The 19,699-nt window shown below is 38.8% G+C and overlaps 1 protein-coding gene across 11 annotated transcripts in view; it reads right to left on the bottom strand.

Moving 5' to 3' along the window:
• Positions 1-19,699, bottom strand: part of SYNE1 (spectrin repeat containing nuclear envelope protein 1) — a 446,099-nt gene that overhangs the window by 70,008 nt on the left and 356,392 nt on the right. For all 11 annotated transcript variants that reach the window (XM_046669209.1, XM_046669206.1, XM_046669212.1 and 8 more), the window contains 10 exons: positions 19,597-19,699; positions 18,983-19,187; positions 17,097-17,279; positions 16,400-16,546; positions 13,111-13,265; positions 12,540-12,687; positions 9,881-9,975; positions 6,525-6,759; positions 4,710-4,904; positions 1,193-1,318 (listed from right to left, as the gene is read on the bottom strand). The exon at positions 19,597-19,699 is cut by the window's right edge and continues 31 nt beyond it. In XM_046669209.1, the coding sequence (XP_046525165.1) occupies positions 1,193-1,318; positions 4,710-4,904; positions 6,525-6,759; positions 9,881-9,975; positions 12,540-12,687; positions 13,111-13,265; positions 16,400-16,546; positions 17,097-17,279; positions 18,983-19,187; positions 19,597-19,699 (1,592 nt within the window). The remainder of the gene's footprint in view (positions 1-1,192; positions 1,319-4,709; positions 4,905-6,524; positions 6,760-9,880; positions 9,976-12,539; positions 12,688-13,110; positions 13,266-16,399; positions 16,547-17,096; positions 17,280-18,982; positions 19,188-19,596) is intronic.

Raw genomic sequence — 19,699 nt, 5'->3', positions numbered from 1 at the left:
AGATAACACTGGTATAGTCGTTGGCATGGAGGAGAAACTCAATAAATGCCCATTCCTGCTTATTAGTTTTCTTTAATCACTTGTTATAAATTTACAATAACAGATTTAAAACAAACTAAAATCTTCACATACTTCTGAAGCTACACTTCAAGATAATATTCTGGTCACTTACCATCCATGATGTAAGCATACTACTTTTCATTTTGCCTAAATCTGTCTCTTTCAAGTTTCAAAGACTATCCTTAAATTTTAATAGCAAAGAAAAATTCTTATAGCCGCACATTTCATGAGTTTTAAACTTCTTTAAAAATTAATCTTTCTTAAATGCCTATGACTTCCTAGCCAAAGGGAAGCAGAGAACTTCTGATTAAAATCCAAATCATGTAAGTACGTATGAAGTTTTAAACAGAATTACTCTAGGGCAGTAATTGGAAATGACTGGGGAACACCAGAAAGTGCATGATTTGGGGAAAAAAAGCATATTTAAAGGTAGTTTTGATTTGACCTGTATATTGCTCAGCGGAGAAACGCTGTTGGGGCACTCTACTTGGCTATACAGGAGTGAATGGGACAGATCCTACAGTCACTAAATCATGTTAGTGTCAGCAAGCTCATGATGCAGGGAGTGGCTTCTAATGGCTACTGATTTGCTTCCAAGTGTGATCTGAAGTGTTCATAACAATCCTTAAGTAGTTAGGCCCCTGAGTAACAGAAGGACTATATTCTCTACACAGTGACTGGGACCAGCTATTTAGAGCTCCTGCTTTCCTTACAAAAAAGTCTGGAGGGCAGAGTGTGTTCCTCCAAGGTCCACGGCCTGCAGAATTTCCAGGCTGCTGTGTCTCATTCTTCTTTCTGTAAACTAGATTCTTCTGCTAGAATGACTCTCCAGTGTGGCTGCTTGAAAAAAGACTGCTTTTATTGCTCTTGACTCAGCTTTTAAAGATCTTTTATTGTTGTGTTTTACATGTTCATTTACTTATGCAAAGTAACCCATAAAATAGTGTGATTTCATCAACCACCATAAATCAATACCAAGCTCACTGGAGTTGTCTGCCCTAACACAATTCACTAGGCACTTGCAACTACATGTAGACGGCCATCGGAGTTCAACTGGATCATGCTTTCAAAGGCGTTATTACAGCAGAAGCACACAGGTGGGTGACAGCTAAAATCTCAATCCCAAATTTACCTTGCAACGCATTTGTTCTGCATGGAGCTCTTCGTGGTGATCCGGTAGAGGCTGAGAAAGCTTCTTTTTGAAAGTTCGTAGTTTCTCCAGAGAATCAGCTATTCCATTCTCACATTTTTCCCAATCCTATAGCGGGAGGAGAAAGAAATTTCACGGATTTTTTTTTTTTGGTAGGACAATGGAAAAAAAGAAAAACACTATTTTTAATTCCCAAAGAATTAAAGTTACACTGATGAATAACGTGAAGCTGTGTCCACATCCATTGCCGTGGTAGGAAGCATCAGAAGAGCTGAGTTCTAATCTGACTCTTACTTATTATCTATGTGACTTTAGCAGGTAATGCACTGTCTCAGTTTTCCCTGTGACAATGGAAATAATACAAAATCTCTATAATGGTTGGAAGATCAAAGGAAGCAATGGGCATCCAGGCACCAAGTACAATGCCCAGAATATTACGGGCACTCAAAAATGTTATCTGAATCTGAATGTATCTGCAGAGGTGGGACATAATCACAGAACTTTGCCTCTTTCCTAACGTGACCCATAATCACACAATGTCTACACTATGTCAAACGCACTATAAGAGACAGAAAAGAAGATGTGGAATCTCTTTCAGGACAAAAATAATGTTTGAGTAAGAGAAGTGAGATGAAATGTACAAATAATATCATCCTGATTCTGATTTAATTCAATATATAAATAGTATGAGGCACATAAATTTGCATTGTTGCAGAAATAGAAACAGGATAAGTGGTACACAGTGGCAGTGTAGAATGTTCTAGATCTCTACTAACTGACAAAAGAAAACACACATTATGTGGTTATGTTTTGGAAGGTACACACCAAACTGGTAACAATGGTTACCTCTGGGGAAGATGATAGACTTTGGGTCGTGATGTAGGAGAAATATCATTTTTCACTCTATATTCTTAATTATTACCTGAATTTTTTTTATCAGACACGTATATTTTTTGTAATTAAAAAAAAAGTAAAAGAAAAAAAATTAAGGGAACCATAATGGAGATTTGATTCCTTATAGCACTCTATCCACATATTAACTCGTATCTGGTGTCTCAGTGCCAGTGCAGATTAAATTCAACTAAACAGATCTCCTTAATTTTGTCTAGCACCCCCCTTTCCTGGCCTCCCCCTCTAGAGTAACCCTCCCCAGTGGCCACTCCCTACAGCTTAAATTACTGAGCTCCAAAGAAAGACAGCTAGGGTTGCTTTTAGTAGTTAGCCTGGTGCCAAATCATGTTGCTTTTTCCTTCACATTCTCTCTTTCACCATCAGCGGTCTCCTGTTGCCTGGGTTCTTTTCGATCTTCTCTCCCGATGCCGTATTTTCAGCACAGCTACCCATAGGTGCTATTACAACTACCTTCTTTAAGAAGGGTTGACTAAGGTTCCTCCCTACTCAAAATGTCTTTGGTTTCTAACTGAACTAACAGTTTGGCCCAAGAGTCTCATTTCTTTTTAAAATTCCTTCAGGGAACTTTCTAGAGTGCATGACTACATTTCCCCTTCCCAGTCACCAGAAAAAACAAACAAAATTGTCTGTCTTGGACGCATTTGTTCCAATTGCCCTTGATTAAAATATCTCTGCATTTCCAGGCTGCATTTAGTTCATCAATGCTAAGCATGGTGAGGGTAGGCAAAAAGATCCTCTTTCTGCTTAAATGGAACAGGGCTCTCAATGAAATCGTCACATACTCTGAAGTCTATCAACACGTAGTCAACAAATGTTCACTGATCTAACAGAGAAAGCGGTCAGCTTCTTATTTTTCATAATAAAATTAAGAGGTGATAAGCAAGTGAACATGCAAGGCATAGAATTATGACAGTATTTTTGACAAATTTACTCAGAACATTAATTTAAAAGGTAAAGATGGATAAGCATTCTACCTGTGGTGAAAAAATACACTAAAATGAGGTTGTATAAACATTAGAATTTAGCTCCATAAATTCCTTCTTAGGCAAATAGGACCTGGTATATAATTCAAAATTAAATAAACCTTGACAAGAGAAGAATAGGGACCCCCCCTTACCAAGGATGGCTTAGATTCTGAAGCTATAAGCAAGTCTTTTTACTACATGAATTAGAAGGAAACAACTAAATGTCATGGTCTGCAACCCTGTCAAAGTAGATGTTTTACACGTCAACAGACAGACTAACAAGAAAAGTACTTGCAGTGACTCAGCCATCTCGCCTTATGAGGCCTCGGGAATATGTCCAAAAATCACACCACATATAAAGAAAAATAAATGATTAATATGTTTTCTACAGAATGAGTTATAATGTTTTTAATCCTTTCCTGAAAGCACAAAAGAATCAGGCATATTGTATGACTGATGAATTGTGCTATGTGCAAATAAGAGTTCTTTTCACAGATGGTCGGTGGCATTTTTGATTGATTGTTTCCCACACAGAAGGTAATATATTATTAAATAAAATTCAGTAGAATAAACCCAATGAGTGTACAGACTTGAAGCATTAAAAAAAGCAACATGTGTTCCATTAACTTTAGTTATTAGCTCTGATCCAAAAATGTGATGGGCCAAATTTCATAGATCATCTCAATAAAGTGTTGGTGATTATCAACATATATAAAACATTAGTATTTAGCTGTGTTCACATTTTAAAATGATACTACTACCAACAATAATTACCACCATTTACTGAGTGTTCAATATGTGCCAGGTACTTTGACACGATTTACCTTATTACTTCATTAAACTCTCACAATGCCATATGAAAGAGGTGTAATTACACCTACTCTACAGATGAGGAAACTGAGGCTTAGATAGGGTGAGTTAACCAAGTTACTTGATTTATTCTTGTTTTAACTTGGGTTTATCTAAGTTTAGAGCCCATGTCCTTTGCCAACTGCTTATTTAATTATTACATATGGAATTGGAAAGTGAGGGAGAGAAGCATATTGTGAGAGGTCTGGATAAGTCCACATGTCCCTAAACTAGTTGTATGATCAGTATGCCATCTGTATCCAACTAAAGGCTTAACCTACCTCCTTCGAGATTTTATCTCATAGCAACTCCCTTGGATAAGCTGAGATCAAATCAAGAGTATGTTCTTGGATAGGTTTTTCCCTGCTATAAAAGAAGAGATCTCAATCTTGAAAACCACTTTAGAGTCTTAGATTAGCGAGTGGAATCCACTCTTTGCATTCCTGTCTGGATTTATAAAGTCACTACATGGCTCCTGGCTTAGCACCAGCCATTAATCAGTATTCACCCCTTGGACGGTCTTATTCCACTTAAAACAACTTGGTTGGGGGATTTTCCTGAAAGAGAAACTACTGAAAATTGGGAAACTTTTCTAGTTCATGCAAGATCAGACGAAGTCTTAAATCAGGCACTGGGGATCAAATACTGTAGGGTATGACTCAGTGATCTTGGCAATGTCCTGATTCTCAGGCTAACAAGGGGGGACGCAGCACAACTCTTAAAGGGGCTTTTTAAACTGCATCATGTCTATAGAAGGAAAGAGCTGAACTTACTTGCAACAAAAATGCCAGTTTTTTCCTCTGTTCCTCCAAACACAGGCTGGCTGACTTCCACTTCTCCTGGATTTCAGTGAGTTCGGCCTGCAAGGCAGCCTCAGCCCCACTGTCAGCCGAGAGCAGGAGCTGTTTGCCAGCCTCCACGGTTAGGATGTAGCTGCCTTGCTGTCGCAGGAACACTTTTTCTTTGAACTGAAAGGAACCATAGCTTTTTACTTTCTCATTCTTCTTCTTCACCATTTCCCTAGTATGAGCATTTTTAAATGACTCTAAAGTATTGCATACATAACACAGCCTCTTTTACCCAATGAGCATTTACTGAGCTAGTACTTTGTGCATGAATGAAGCAACATGCAAATGAACGAGAACTTAACAGGGAGAGGCTTAGTTTTTCCCCCCCCAGTTAAATACAGTCACAAGGCCATATGAAAGCTGATGATGAGGTTGATGCACAGGGAACACAGAAGGGCATCTAACCCATGTTGGGTGCACAGAGAAGCTTCTTCAAAGTGGGAAAGGCTTTATGAGTCTAGAAAGACAGATTAAGAAGAACCTGGTGTGATGACGGAGTCACAGAGAGGACACCTTCCACACAGAGAAATGAAGATGGAAGAATTCACTATATGAGATAAGTATGATGAATTCAGGACACTGGATGTAGTTTTCAGTGGCTGGAATATAGGAAGCATGTAAAAGAAGGGTAGAAGATGAGGCAAGACCCACCATGCCTTGCCCAGGAACTTGGTTTTCATAAAAGTGACTGAGATTCACAAAAGAATATTAAGCAGGGAAGTGACGTGTTTGGATTAAAGCACTCAGCGGTAGGGTGAAAAATGGAATGGAAGAAGTCTGTATACTAGATACACTGAGACAGGTTAGGAAGCTATTGTCTGTTGAGGCAAGAAATCGTGAGCACCTAATCTAAGGCAGTGGCAGTAGGGCTGGAAACTTGAGGCACATTAGATATGGGGAGGGAGAGAAAAAGAAGAATATGGTTTAGAGTGACTCTAGGGTTCCTGACTGATAAACAGATAGGCAGTGATGACATGGACTGATGGAGAATGGTTGGTCTAGAAATCACAGGTTCTGGTGGAACCCACACAGTAGATTATGTCTATGATTCACATAGATATAAATCTAAAAGGCAGTTGAATACATGAGTCGAAAGCTCAGGAGGCGAATGTGACCAGAAGATAGCAATTTTACCCTTCTTTGCTGGTAAGGGGTCATTGAAGCCATGTGTGTAGATGAGGTCTCCCAGAGATGTGAGGAGGAAAAGGAAGCAGAGAACAGTGACCTTCCAAAGAAGAGGAGCCCATGAAATATACTGGAAAGGACTGATGAGAGCACTAGAGGTACTGGTCTAAGAGGCTGGAGTCCCAAATCCCAGGCCGGTGAAAGGAAAGGGCTGGACCAGGAACAGACAAAGAGCTGAAACAGGACTGAGACTTGTATCTTTTCTACAATGCTTATGCTACACATTTAAATCACGTTATCCATACATGTATACAATATACTCATCATACATGCACGAGTAAAGCATGTATAATCAATGCAAAGTTTTCCTTTCTTTGCCACTGTCTTTCCACCCATGCTGGGATTCAATGAGCTGCTGGGGGCCCTTACCATACTTTCATCATTAAATATGGGCTTTGCAATGCAATCATTTTGTATATTTCTGTTGACATTTGAGAACAATGTTTGTCCCCATTGCAATGCCACTCCAGAATCCTTCTGAAGAACTGAGGCTAGGGTAAAGTGTGCAGCAGAAATGGAGAAGAGGTTTAAAAAACAGCGTGTTTTGCACCTTACCTGCACTTCATCAAAGAGGGTCCTTGCTTGTTGCAGTGGTATTGGAACACTCCCGAGACCACTCATGGGTAGATAGGACACTTCAACCAACCACTTACGAAGCTTTTCTGCCATCTCCCTGTAGCGTTGCCACTGGCGTATCTGGCTGTCAATGATGCCCCTCCTCTGCTGGGCCCTGCGAATCACTCCCTGCCACTGATTACTGAGAAGTGTCAATTTCAGGTTGAATTCATCCCTGGTGAAGAAATAATTACACAGGGAAGAACACTGTTATCCTGGATGTAGGTACATAATCAACCAAGGTATATATACTTGATGACCGTGAGTCCTGAGAAGCGATCTAGGGCAGAGGTTTTCAAATGTCATGCCATGATTTGTTATCAGATCTACTGCAGGTAATTTAAAAAATTAGTAACAGTTAAACTATGGGTGTTTGCAAACAGTGAGTGTTTTCATGGCTCAGCACAGGTTGAAGGCATATCTATAAGATCACTGTCATTTACTCTCTCCTTGAGTACGTGAGAGGGTGGGGAGAGCAGGGTGGCAGATGCAATGGGAATGGCCCCAAACTCTGAGCAGGACCATAGCAACACATGCAGCATGTGACAGCATCCTGTGTGTCTTACAGCAGGAGAAAATGAGGAGAAAGCTGATTTATAACCTCTGTCTTCAGGTAGAATTATAAGCCACTTTGGATGAACAAAACTGGGTTAATTTAGCTATAATCATAAGCCACTTAAATAAAATTATGTTATTTAAAAATGTTTTTTAAAACCGTACTCCATAAATTCTCAGCACTCTATTCCCTCACAACAGAGTCCCAATCTTTAGCAAATTATTCCACATATTAATCTAAACTGCCCCTTCTACATTTTAAGCCCACTTCATTTTGTTCTTAGAAAAATGAAGACTATCTGGTCATCACTATTTGTACAAAGGTTGTCTACACACTTTGACATAACAAATTTTACTTAAGCTTTCTCAATTTTAGGATAACTAATCTCAGATCTTCTAGTTTGTTCTTTCTACCTTTGTGTTTTCTACCTTTCAAAAATGTTGGTATTTCTTTATTAAGTTTTCTTTAACATTTAACTTGTGGCTTTAGAACTGGCTTGCCCAGTATTGAACAGAATGAGTTTCTTTGTAGGTTATAGTGTTATTCACACATTTTAGTCCGAAAGTGTAACAGGACTTGTTTTTTCTCTCATATTAGTTTTGCTTTTCTTCTCTAGATACACTATTCTCTCCTCTTGAGCGTGGCTTCAAATCTCAATTGGATTTCCTAGTCTGGACTCCTATATTCTTGATACCTCCTATCATCTAGGGCCACTATAAACTTTGATTTTGTAACCAAATGTGTTCTTGGTGCTTCTGGTTTTGAAAGGAAATTCTGATATTTATAATCTAATTGTAGTAGACTGGAAGGTGATGAGTTAGGTTCACACGACTATACCAAGCATCTGTCATCTCTGAAAATGTGTCACTCCAGGACTTGAGAACATCCGGCAACAGGAAAGTACCCTGCGTATTGCTTTCCCTCCCAGTTAACTAGCCAAGATCTCTTTGGAGCCCTGGTCCTCACCTTGAGGAATCAAGCTGTCGTGAGCTACCTGCCAGCAGGAGGAATTACTTAAAACATGACACTGTTCCAACTGCTGAACTTGAACTCTAAAAAAACAAAACTTGTAAGTGAACTTTTAAAACACAATCTATTTGGAATCTGGGCCTTCCTATTGTCAACATGCTCTAATCTGAATTTCTCTTTCACTAGCAACTTTCCAAATTATCCTCCGGTCCAACTCTCCCATTTCCATCTCTTTGGTGTTTTTCCCTAACTGTTAACATTTAAAATTTAATAGATGTTGGCTTGTGCGTGAATTTTAAATTTTATTTTACTTAATGACTCAAAGTTTTATAATATTGTTATAGAGTTGGCTAAGGGAGGATAAAGCAAAAGATAAGTTAATTGCATTTGAATTTGTTTCATTTTGAAGGCCTTAAATTCTCAGTAAATCTCACATTTAAGTTTGGCTTACTTAGAATAGAATAAATATGGTATCACATTTTATTGTTCCAAGCCTAACCACCTAATCTTTCATGTACTTCCAAAGAAATATCCACTTAAAACTAAGATTGCCTCTAAAATATTAAAAAAAAGAAACTTCAATACAATAATGATTTATTCTCTATTTTTTAAAAAATGTTACGTTAATTATAATGACAACTAATGGTCCTAAATATGAGAAACATGGATGTACGTAACAAAATAAATGAGGTTTATACTACAAATATCATCACAGAAGTAGATAGGATAGAGTAAATCTTGTTCCTAGGAAAGGTTAACTCTGTACAAGATTGTCAACTCACATAACATAAATCCAAAGAGGAGATTTTTAGATACCATCTCTGCATCTTTTTTAAAAAGGTATATTTTTTTCCTTTTTTTTTTTTGAGTGAAGATTGGCCGTGAGCTAACATCTGTTGCCAATCTTCCTCTTTTTTTTTTTTCCCTCCCCAAAGCCCCAGTGCATAGTTGCATATCCTAGTTGTAGGTCATTCTAGCTCCTCTAGATGCCGCCACAGCATGGCTCAATGAGCGGTGCACAGGTCCACACCCAGGATCTGAACTGGCAAACCATGGGCTGCCGAAGCAGAGCACACGAACTTAACCACTCAGCCACAGGGCCAGCCGTGAGATAGCGACCTCCGCATTTTTAATAAAGAGATAATCTGCTAAGTAAATGAGGAGGAAATAGGATTTCAGGTTGAGTGTAATTTGACTTAAGGTAGCAAACCATTCTCAAACCTGGAGGAATTGTCACAGTACGCGCAAGCCGGCTGCTACTGACTACAAACCAGATTCATGAACTCTACGCTTGATAACGCAGCTCCTCAGTTATGTAACCTTGGTCCAACCAGTCCACGTTTCTGGGCCTCAAGTTTTCATCTCTACACCAGAGAGATGGTTTAGTGCTCTCTATGCTCCTTTGAGGAATAAAACTTCTGTAATCGCATGAGAATATCAGAAGCATCTGTTTACAAACCATTGCTACATCATGGATACAACTCATTCTGATCTATTCATTAATTCCAGTCTCCTACAGATGACTGGCGAAGTTTGGCTAGGTGATTTTCAATTACTCTATATTCTTCATATAATATAATAGCAATTCTTTAAAAAGATACAATACTCAGTCATTTCAAAGATTCAGACAAGCCTTTCCTCCAATTACTGAGGCTCCAATGCAGTACAATTGCCTTAGGAAGATGGGACATATACCCTCTCATCTGTTCATTAAAAAGAAAATGACTAATTTACTGGAACTTTCTTCATAATAATATATCAGAGATCTTACCTGTCATCAACTTGACCTTGCTCTAGAAGACGTTGCCCATCAATAATGATCGAGTGCAAAATCTGCTGACGACTGAACATCTCTGCTTGAAACAACTATTATTTTAAAAAAGGAAGAAGATACGTTAGAGTTCCTAATTTTAGGGACCACCTCTCTAATAACTTTCCAAAAATTCTGGTTTTAGCAGGGCTATGAAAAATATCTCTGGTTGAACAGGATATGGGTAAAATCCTGCAATGTAGGAATAATGTATTTTTAAATCAATTAAGATATACTTATAAAGCTTAGTTTTTGTTTATTAAAACTAAGTGACTAAAAATAGAATTACATTTCCCCTTTTCTTTCAAAATCAGTGAATAAAGTTAGTTAACACATAATTTGTATTCTGGTTTATTTTTTATGTAGACTATAGTCCATTTTCTGACAGAGAATAGCTTAAGATCTTTTTTTTTGATGAGGAAGATTGGCCCTGAGCTAACATCCGTTGCCAATCTTCCTTTTTGCTTGAGGAAGGTCGCTGAGCTAACATCTGTGCCGATCTTCCTCTATTTTGTATGTGGGACACCACCACAGCACAGCTTGAGCAGTGTGCAGTCTGTGCCTGGGATCTAAACCTGTGAACCCTGGGCTGCCAAAGGGGAGCATGTGAACCTAACCACTACGCCACCAGGCCAACCACAAGAACGGAAAAAAATTTCACACTTTTTCTTTTGCTTTTTTCAAACTCACTGTTTTCTCAATTTAATTTGGTTAATTAACTTATTTAAAGTGTATAATTTGGTTACTTTTACTATTTTTACAGACTTGTGCAACCATCACCACGATCAATTTTAGACCATTTTCATTATTCTAAAAAGAACTCCATACTCATTAGCAATGCTACCCACTTACTCCCAACCCCCCAGCCGTAGGCAACCACTAACCTGTTTTCTGTGCCCATGGAGTTGCCTACTCTGGACATTTCATAGAAACGGAATCATTCAGTGCACTGTCTAGTGTGACTGGCTCCTTTCCACCTAGCATAATGTTTTCAAGGTTGATCCATGTTGCAACATGCATCAGTACCACATTCCTTTTTATTGCTGAATGGTATTCCATTGTATAGATACGCCATATTTTATTTATTCATCCATCAGTTGATGGATATTTGGGTTGCTTCTATTTTTTGGCTATTATGAACAATGCGGCTACCATCAATATTCTTGCACCATCTTTGTGTGGGCACATATTTTCATATCTTTGGAGTGGAGTGGCGTGGAATTACCGAGCCACATGCTAACTCTATGTTTAACATTTTGAGAGAGTGCTGAACTGTTTCCCAAAGTAGCTTCACCATTTTACATTCCCACCAGCAATCTGTGAGGATCCCGGTTTCTCGACACCCTCCTCAACACTCTCCTTTTCATGGCAGTCACCCCGGTGGGCGTCCAGTGATCATCTTATTGCAGTTTTGACTCATTAGCTTTTACTTCATCATCTGTCGATTTGATAAAACTGGACTTCAAATTACCTTACACATATTTAAATTCTCTACTTTTAAAATTTAGGCAAAATGCTTTAAAATTAGTTTCACTGTCTTTTCAGTTCTGTACTGTTTTTCTCTGCTTTTAGGTAAATCCTATTTGTCCATTTAAGCCAGGTCTAGTGGTCCAGTGGTTAAGATTCAGCGCTCTCACCACTGCACCATCGTTTCCCAGTCAGAGAATCACACCACCACCTGTCGGTTGTCATACTGTGGTGGCCGTATGTTGCTGTGATGCTGAAAGCTATGCCAGTGGGATTTCAAATACCAGCAGGGTCATCTATGGGGGGCAGGTTTCAACAGAGCTTCCAGACAGACTAGGAAGAAGAACCTGTCCAGCCACTTCCAAAAATATTGGCCATTAAAACCCTGTGAATAGCAGCAGAGCATCGTCTGATACAGCACTGGAATGTGAGAGGATGGCGCAGAAAGACCGGGCAGGGGTCTGGTGACTAACAGTTGGACTTGACCAATGGCACTAACAACAATAAATCTCTCTATTTGCATGTATTTCACGAATGCATGGAGTAACTTAGTTACAACAGTAAATAGCAAAATAGAAACTAAAAGCAAATTCATGAATTTGCTTTTTGTATCTAGCTCTCCCTCAGTGTTTCTTGAGAAATAATTAGAATGCAATTGGATGAAGAGGTACACTTGGAGATACTTGGTAGTTTGATTTTTAGTATAAAATGCATATATGCTTTCTAAATTTTCATTTATCAAACACGTTTGATTAAAGTAAAAATTCTTACGCAATTGGCCTTGGCAATGTTAACGTAGTCTATAACTCGATTTGAAAATCATCTAACTTTCTGCCCTTCTTTCACACATCTCCTCTGCTTCCTCTTTCAACCTCCCCCATAAGTAGATTTTACCATGATTCTGGAACTATCCATTGCAGCATACTGAAGGCTGCCACATGCTTATAACCAACTATGGAGCAAAGAACTGGACCACATTTTTGTAATTAAGATATCAAAACGTTGAGCTTAAGAAAGAAGGCAAAAACAACGCAGGCATTTGAGCAGACCCAGCACAAGAGACGGCACTTCAATTCTGCCACGTGGCATTTTACAACATCTTCCAAGGGCCTAGAACTATTTTATTACCCCTAAATCGACTGGCTTAACTTACCTCATGTGCTCTCTGCTGCTCCAAAAGATGCTGATAATTGCCCGAGATCTCTACTGCTAACTTTTGTTCCGTTTGGACCAGGAATTCCATCCATGTTTCACATTTTTCCAAGAAAGTCTGATGTTGAAGCAAAAATGACTGCAACTTACTGAAAGAACAAAGGAAAAAGAATAATGGTTATGCGGTTGCTTCATCTTATAAGCATATAGCACACAAAACTAGGGTTAATATTCTCTGTCTCCAACACTAATGTGACCACCACAAAACTTTCATGTTAGGTAGCAAAACTGAAAAAAGAAAATTCAAGAAAAAAAAGTTTAAAATGGTAAGTTTTACAAATGATAAAATTATGTATGCATCTTTAATATACTTACATGAAAAAGTTTTTATTTTTTGATTAAAATAATATTTAGTACATTAAACATCAGAAACCACTTCACAATGTGAGTTTCCCACTTTTAGATCAAATTTTGTATCACTGGAAAGGCCTAGACTTTATACATTTACACATATTATAAACTGATTTCTACCGATATGTCAGAGTGGCCAAAACACCTCTTGGTTCCTCTACCTGAATCTTTCTGTTGTCTGAGAGGAGATCAGAGACCAGTGCCGGTTCAGATTCTGCATCCTTTTGATTTCCTTGTCATTCAGGGGTAACCTGTAGCCAAGCTCATTTAGACGGTCTAAGTCTGGGGCCATGCTGCTGAATTTTAACATCTGTTCCTGAAAGCAAGATTTAAAAGCAGGTTTAGCACCACGGTCAGAAAAGGCAGAGCTCTTTCAAAATGCGCAGTGAACTTTCGATTTCCGGAAGAAGCCAGTCTTTGCATCTCTTATGCATTTCTAGGCAACTTGCTTACAATCTCCAGAGCTGCAAGTAAAAAACTGGGCAAAGGATATGAACAGACATTTCTCCAAAGAAGATACACAGATGGTCACAGGCACATGAAAAGATGTTCAACATCACCAACTATCAGGGAAATGCAAATCAAAACTACAATGAGATATAACCCTACACCTGTCAGAACAGCTATTGTTAAAAAGATAAGAAATAACAAGTGTTGGAGAAGATGTGGAGAAAAGGGAACCCTCACACACTGCTGGTGGGAATGCAAACTGGTGCAGCCACTATGGAAAACAGTATGGAGATTTCTCAAAAAATTAAAAATAGAACTACCATATGATCCAGCTATTCCATTACTGGGTATTTATCCAAAGAACATGAAATCAATAATTCAAAAAGATATATGTACTCCTATGTTCATCGCAGCATTATTTGCAATAGTCAAGATGGAAGCAACCCAAGTGCCCATCAATGGATGAATAGATAAAGAAGACGTGGGGGACATACATATATATATAATGGAATACTACTAAGCCATAAAAAAGATGAAATCATGTCATTTGTAACAACATGGATGTACCTTAAGGATATTATGCTAAGTGACATAAGTTAGAGAAAAACAAATCCTGTATGATTTCACTCATATGTGGAAGATAAACACACAGATAAAGAGAGATTGGCAGTGACCTGAGGAGCAGGAGGTGGGGAGAGGATGAAAGAGATAAAGGGGCACATGCATATGGTGATGGATGAAAACCAGACTATTGGTGGTGAGCACGATGCAGTCTATGCAGAAGCTGAAAAATAATGTGCACCTAAAATTTACACAATGTTATAGACCAATATGGCCTCAATAAAATAATTTAAAAAAAAAAAAAGAAGAAAAGTTGCATCTTCTAATCAGCTCCCACTGCTACAGCTGCTCACTGTCCTTTATCGAACGTTTAGGAATTTACGTGTATTATTTACCTGATTTATTTACTCATAAGTAACTCTTGTAAGAACTAATACAGAATGAAAATTATGCTGATGACTGAAATGGTTTATTTCTTACCCTTTATATTTCATTGATCCATGCTAATCTGCTCCTTTATTATTTAATAATAATAATAATAGTTACAACAGCAATGGCTAACATTTATTGAGCATTTAATACGAACCAAGCATGTTCCAAGAGCTCTACAGGTAATAACACATTTTATCCTCAAAACAACCCCATAAGCAAGTACCACTGTTCCCACTTTACAATGAGGAAAAAGAGGCCCAGAAACTTTAACGGCTCCAGGCCACCCAGCTAGAAAGTGGAGAGCTAGGTAAACAAGACTTGTTGGGTTCTTGCTAGATGGAATATAATCCCACTTGAGCTTTGAAATCACCACACATTATCTTCAGAACTTCAGTTTTAGGTCCTTGACTCCAACCCCAAAGGGGGTGAGACTCAACTGAGAAAGCGACGCTTTCAGACCTCTTTCCTCCCTTCGAACACAGGACAAAGCTGCCTCTTCTGGTTTCCTGTGGGCATCCATAACTCCATCTAGGAAACTGGCTACAGGAAGGAGAAAATGTCAGGATGCCTTTGGCTGTGAGTGTTTTCTCCTTGGATGCTCTGCAAAAGGCTTGTTACCCTGAAGAAAGAAGAAATTTTTCCAACTGTTGAAGCCAAAAGCATAACTATTAGATGGCGGAATTTCCGAGAGTGGACATGGGCAGTTGACAAATTGACGTGACGCACTCCTTCTTTCTCATGGTGCTCCAGAGGGTAAGATATTATTCCAATAGTAGAGAGAACAGCAGCAGTCAAGTAACCACACCAACCATAATTAAACGGTATGACAAAACATTGAAGCAAATGAATAGTGCGCTGTGAAAGTATGTCTCTGGGGAGCCTGACCATGGACAGAGTGGAGACTTTCCTAAGAAAGTGCTATTGAACAAAATGACCAGGAGTTTATTCCTTTTGCTGGGAGGGAGTTGGTGGGGACAAGAAAAGAATTTCAGAAAGGGGGAACATCACGCACACAGATGCCAGGAAGCACTGTGGCTCCCAAGGGGCTGGAGGATGAGACACACAGTGGTGAAGATGAGATCCTTTGGAAAGAGAAGCCAGGTTATGCTGGGCCTGATAATCCACATTGACCTTTATCCTGAGAAAAAATGGGAACCCATGGAGGAGATTAAGCGGAGGAATAATATGATAAAATTTGTATCTCTATTATTTTATTTACTTTACTGAATGTTTAAATAGTTCATAATTAAGTAAAACCCTTTAAAAGAAAAATATCAAGGGCCAGCCCACAGGCAGAGTGGAGCAGTGGTTAAGTTTACACATTCTGCTTTGGTGGCCCGGTGCTCGCCGGTTTGGATCCCAGCTGTGGACCTACGCACTGCTTATCAAGCCATGCTGTTGCAGGCATCCCACATATAAAGTAGAGGAAGATGGGCATGGATGTTAGCTCAGGGCCAATCTTCCCCAGCAAAAAAAAGAGGAGGATTGGCAGCGGATGTCAGCCCAAGGCTAATCTTCCTCCAAAAAAAAAAAAAAGATAAAAATAAATAAATAAATAAAAGAAAAAGATCATTCTGGCAGCTATGGGTTGGAAAGACAGCAGTGGCTTCAAGAAGATCCATGGAGGTCACTGCAGTGGTGCGAGAGAGAGAGACGGGGTGGCTTGAATGAGGAGTAGATGATGATAGAGATGGAGATGGGAAGCTCAAGGGCTACGAAGGAGGTGATCGACTGGGCACGGGGAGGGACTAGCGGTAGGAAAGAGAGAGCTGTGTGGTAGAATACTAGGAATGCCCCCAGCTGGGCTCCCATCACGGGCTGTGAAATCAGCTTGTGCTCCTTGCCAGCACACTGTTCACTTCACAGGAGAGCAGGGAAGCAGAGCTGGGAAGAGTTTCCTCGCGAGCTCAAAATGAAAAGTAGGCCTACGCCAGGAGTTTTGAGTCTTCCTTAAGATTTGGAGGACAGAAGATAGAAGATCTCGGACTAGGACCTCAACACACTTACCTTAAGTTCTTCCATCCTTTCCTGGATGGTCGAGAGGTCAGATGAGTGGCCAGGGTCCTGCCCTTGCAGGATGTCTTCAGCTTCTACTACCCAGGCCTCCAAAGCTTCTAAACTCTTGGTGAAAGTTTCATAGTCAAGAACTCCAGCCTTTTTTTCACAAAAGAAAATTGGTACTTAGAAATCTAGTAAAAGGGCAAGTGGATATTGAAATTAATCTTCACATTCTTGGGTCACACTGCCATTCTCAAGGTGCCATTCCTAAAGAAACAAGGCTACCAATGATTTAAATTTTATTCTCTTTATTAATGTAATTTTTCTAAAACTTAGAATTATTTCTATGCACCATTAATTAAGGTATTAAGGTTATTTTTTAAATACATTATCAAACAGAAATATATTCTGATTCTTGCAAAAAGTTGTTATATAATGAATATTAAAGCTACTTAGTATTTATTAATCGAACATATTTTACTCAATACCATGGAAAGAAGCATTGGCTTAGGGGCAAAATTACATTGTAAGGAACAGTGCAAGACTCCCACCTTTCCGGGTCCCTATTGGAACTTCCAAGTTTTCTTTAATTCTTTGGTCTTGGACGAGGGATTGCCTCAATGATGAAAAATTCTTCTTTTCCCAGGTCTATGCCCAGACGTTATAGGATACCCAATTTATAACATACTGGCTATGGGCTCCGTACCTGTAACACAGTCTGCTGTTTGCAAAGAGCCTGCTCTAGGGCACACAACTGTTGACTCAGAGAGAGCTGATCAGATTGAATGGCTGATGCTGCCGAAGCATCCACTTGTTGCTTGAGTTGCTCTCCCAGCTCATGCAGCACAAAAAGGGAATCCTTGACTGTCCCCAGTCCTTTGAGGAGGTCCTATTGGAGAGGAAAATATGCGCATCATGAAACACCATGTTAAGTGTGCTCATTGTAAACAATCAGCAAAGGGTCACACATCTAGAAACACTCAACTCTTATTTGTCAAATTATTACACTAAATAACCTTCACCTGCAGAAAAAAAATCAAGAAGTGAATCTGATTTTTAAAAATATGCATGTGTATTAACACTTTTGAAAACATATGTACCATTCTGATAATAAAAGCTACATAGGTTTATTGTATGACACTGGAGAAACGCAGAAAAACATACATAAGAAAAAAACGCTATCTACAAGTAGAGCCAATAACTGGAGACATTCTGGCAATTCTTTCCTGCTTCTTAATGTAATTGGTATCAAATAGAAAACACAGGGCTGTGTTGTACCATTCTCTACTTAATAGTATACACACAAGGGATGAGTCTGTCAACAGAATCTTCTGCATGCATGGTCACATTGTATTGGGTACCACAGACTCTCCTGTCTCAGTGGGGTGTAGAACCCTAGCAACAGTTCTGATGAGCAGGGCTGAGAGCTGACTGTATGTCCATTTTTTCCCATGGCATCTCTTGCCTCCACTTTTTGTGGGGCCCTCTTATATGCTCACAGAATAAGCCAATGGAAATTCCCAGTTTCTGGTTTCCATCTACTATTTAGAGATGACAAATGACTGGTTCTGCTACCTGTAGCTGGTGCCCCACCAGACATGGTGGAGAGAGTAGAGCCTGCTGTGTCTAATGCAGTGACTGCTGTGAGAGGAAGAAAAGCAAAGGGCAACTTTAACCTTGACACAGAGCAGAAAATCCACAGAAATAATTTGGAGCGCTACACTCTAAAACAGGTATATACAGTATATATAAAAACAGCTCAGGAGGCCTGAAAATTTAAAACGACCAACCTTGTAAGGATAAACTACGGAAGGAGAAACAAAAAAGCACTGAATTATCTTTACTGTAAATATTAAACTTTAGCTTTAAACTGATCATTATTCATGTGAAGGTATTAGAATACGTTAAACTTTTATTTATGCACTTTTTATAACCTGCCTAATTCTAATAAACTCATTGGGGAAAGTTTATTAGAAGATCTTTGAAACAAGTTCATTAAAATAAAGACAAATACGGACAAACAGTAAGAGCCATATAATGGGTGAAACAAGAGAAGACCAGTTTTCAAAAACCTTAAGTAGGTTATTGGCAGCTACAGTGAAAAAGCAAAATATTAAAAAGCTATTAAAAAGAAACATATCCATAAATCAGGAGTGAAAGACTTCTTTCTACCATTAAATTCTTAGAAGAAACAATGTTGATACTTACATAAGAGATAATGACCCTAAATGGACAATACCTTTAACAGTGTATTTTTATAAGAGGTAACATTATTCTCTATATGGTCATTTCTTGTATTGACCATCTCTACAGAGCCAAAATCTTTCACATGGATTGGATCCCATTAGGAAAAATGGGAAAACAACTCATCTTAAAAAAATGAAACAATAGGAGGGGCCCCTTAAATCTGATACATGTGCAACTGTGTTATGAAAACCTAGCAGGCTCTTTGATACTTCAAACAATTATTTTTGGATAGTTGTCTCACATATTCAGACATATCAAAAGCTTACACACATCAGCATTAGCCCTGATAAACTTGAGGAGTCTAAGAAAGGTGTCTTGTGAAGGCACCATAGTTTCTGAACATACGTTGCAATCTTGAATCCATGTAGCAACTTCGTCATCAGCGATGTCCTTGTTAGTGGCTGCCTTCAAGAGCTCATTGGTTCGATCTTCCTTCTGCTGAACCATAGACCCACACTGTTTGGAGTAGTCCTTGTACCTTTGCCAGAGTTGAAGTAGGGCCTTGCTGGAGTGCAGCTGCTCAGCAATCTCTTCCAGCAAGTTATTCCATCTGGAAACAATAGCCAACACTCATGGGCAGATTACCACCTCTCACCAAATGCCATTATTTACTATTTTATTTTTCATGATCTTGGTTCATGTGAATATGGAAATAATGCAGGGATGTCTCATTCTTACTTAACATAATAAAAAAAGTAACATTTCACACTCATATCTCAAGGGTACATAGTAGAAATGAAGTCAATCTTGGGTATTTAGTAGTTCTGATTTTTTTCTAAATATCTTTGCTCGGTTTACTTATCCTTAAATTCATTTTGTGAAAATTAAAACATTAAAAGAATAGAGCTTAAATATACAGCTCAAATTCAAAATGCCAGCAAGCTTTAATTGTATCATTATTTATAATAAGGTTGTGATATAAATAGTGCATCACAGTGTCAAATTAGCACGCTCCATACCTCATATTGGCTTCTTTCAGTGTATTGCTAAGAGTTTCTGTCACAGGTGGGTGACAATCTTTTAATAATTGGTTGGTGACAGAGCCAAATTTCTGTAAGCTCT

This window comes from Equus quagga, chromosome 8 (genome assembly GCF_021613505.1).
Source record: "Equus quagga isolate Etosha38 chromosome 8, UCLA_HA_Equagga_1.0, whole genome shotgun sequence".
Classification (NCBI taxonomy): Eukaryota; Metazoa; Chordata; class Mammalia; order Perissodactyla; family Equidae; genus Equus; species Equus quagga.
This window is presented reverse-complemented; position numbering and strand designations above follow the sequence as displayed.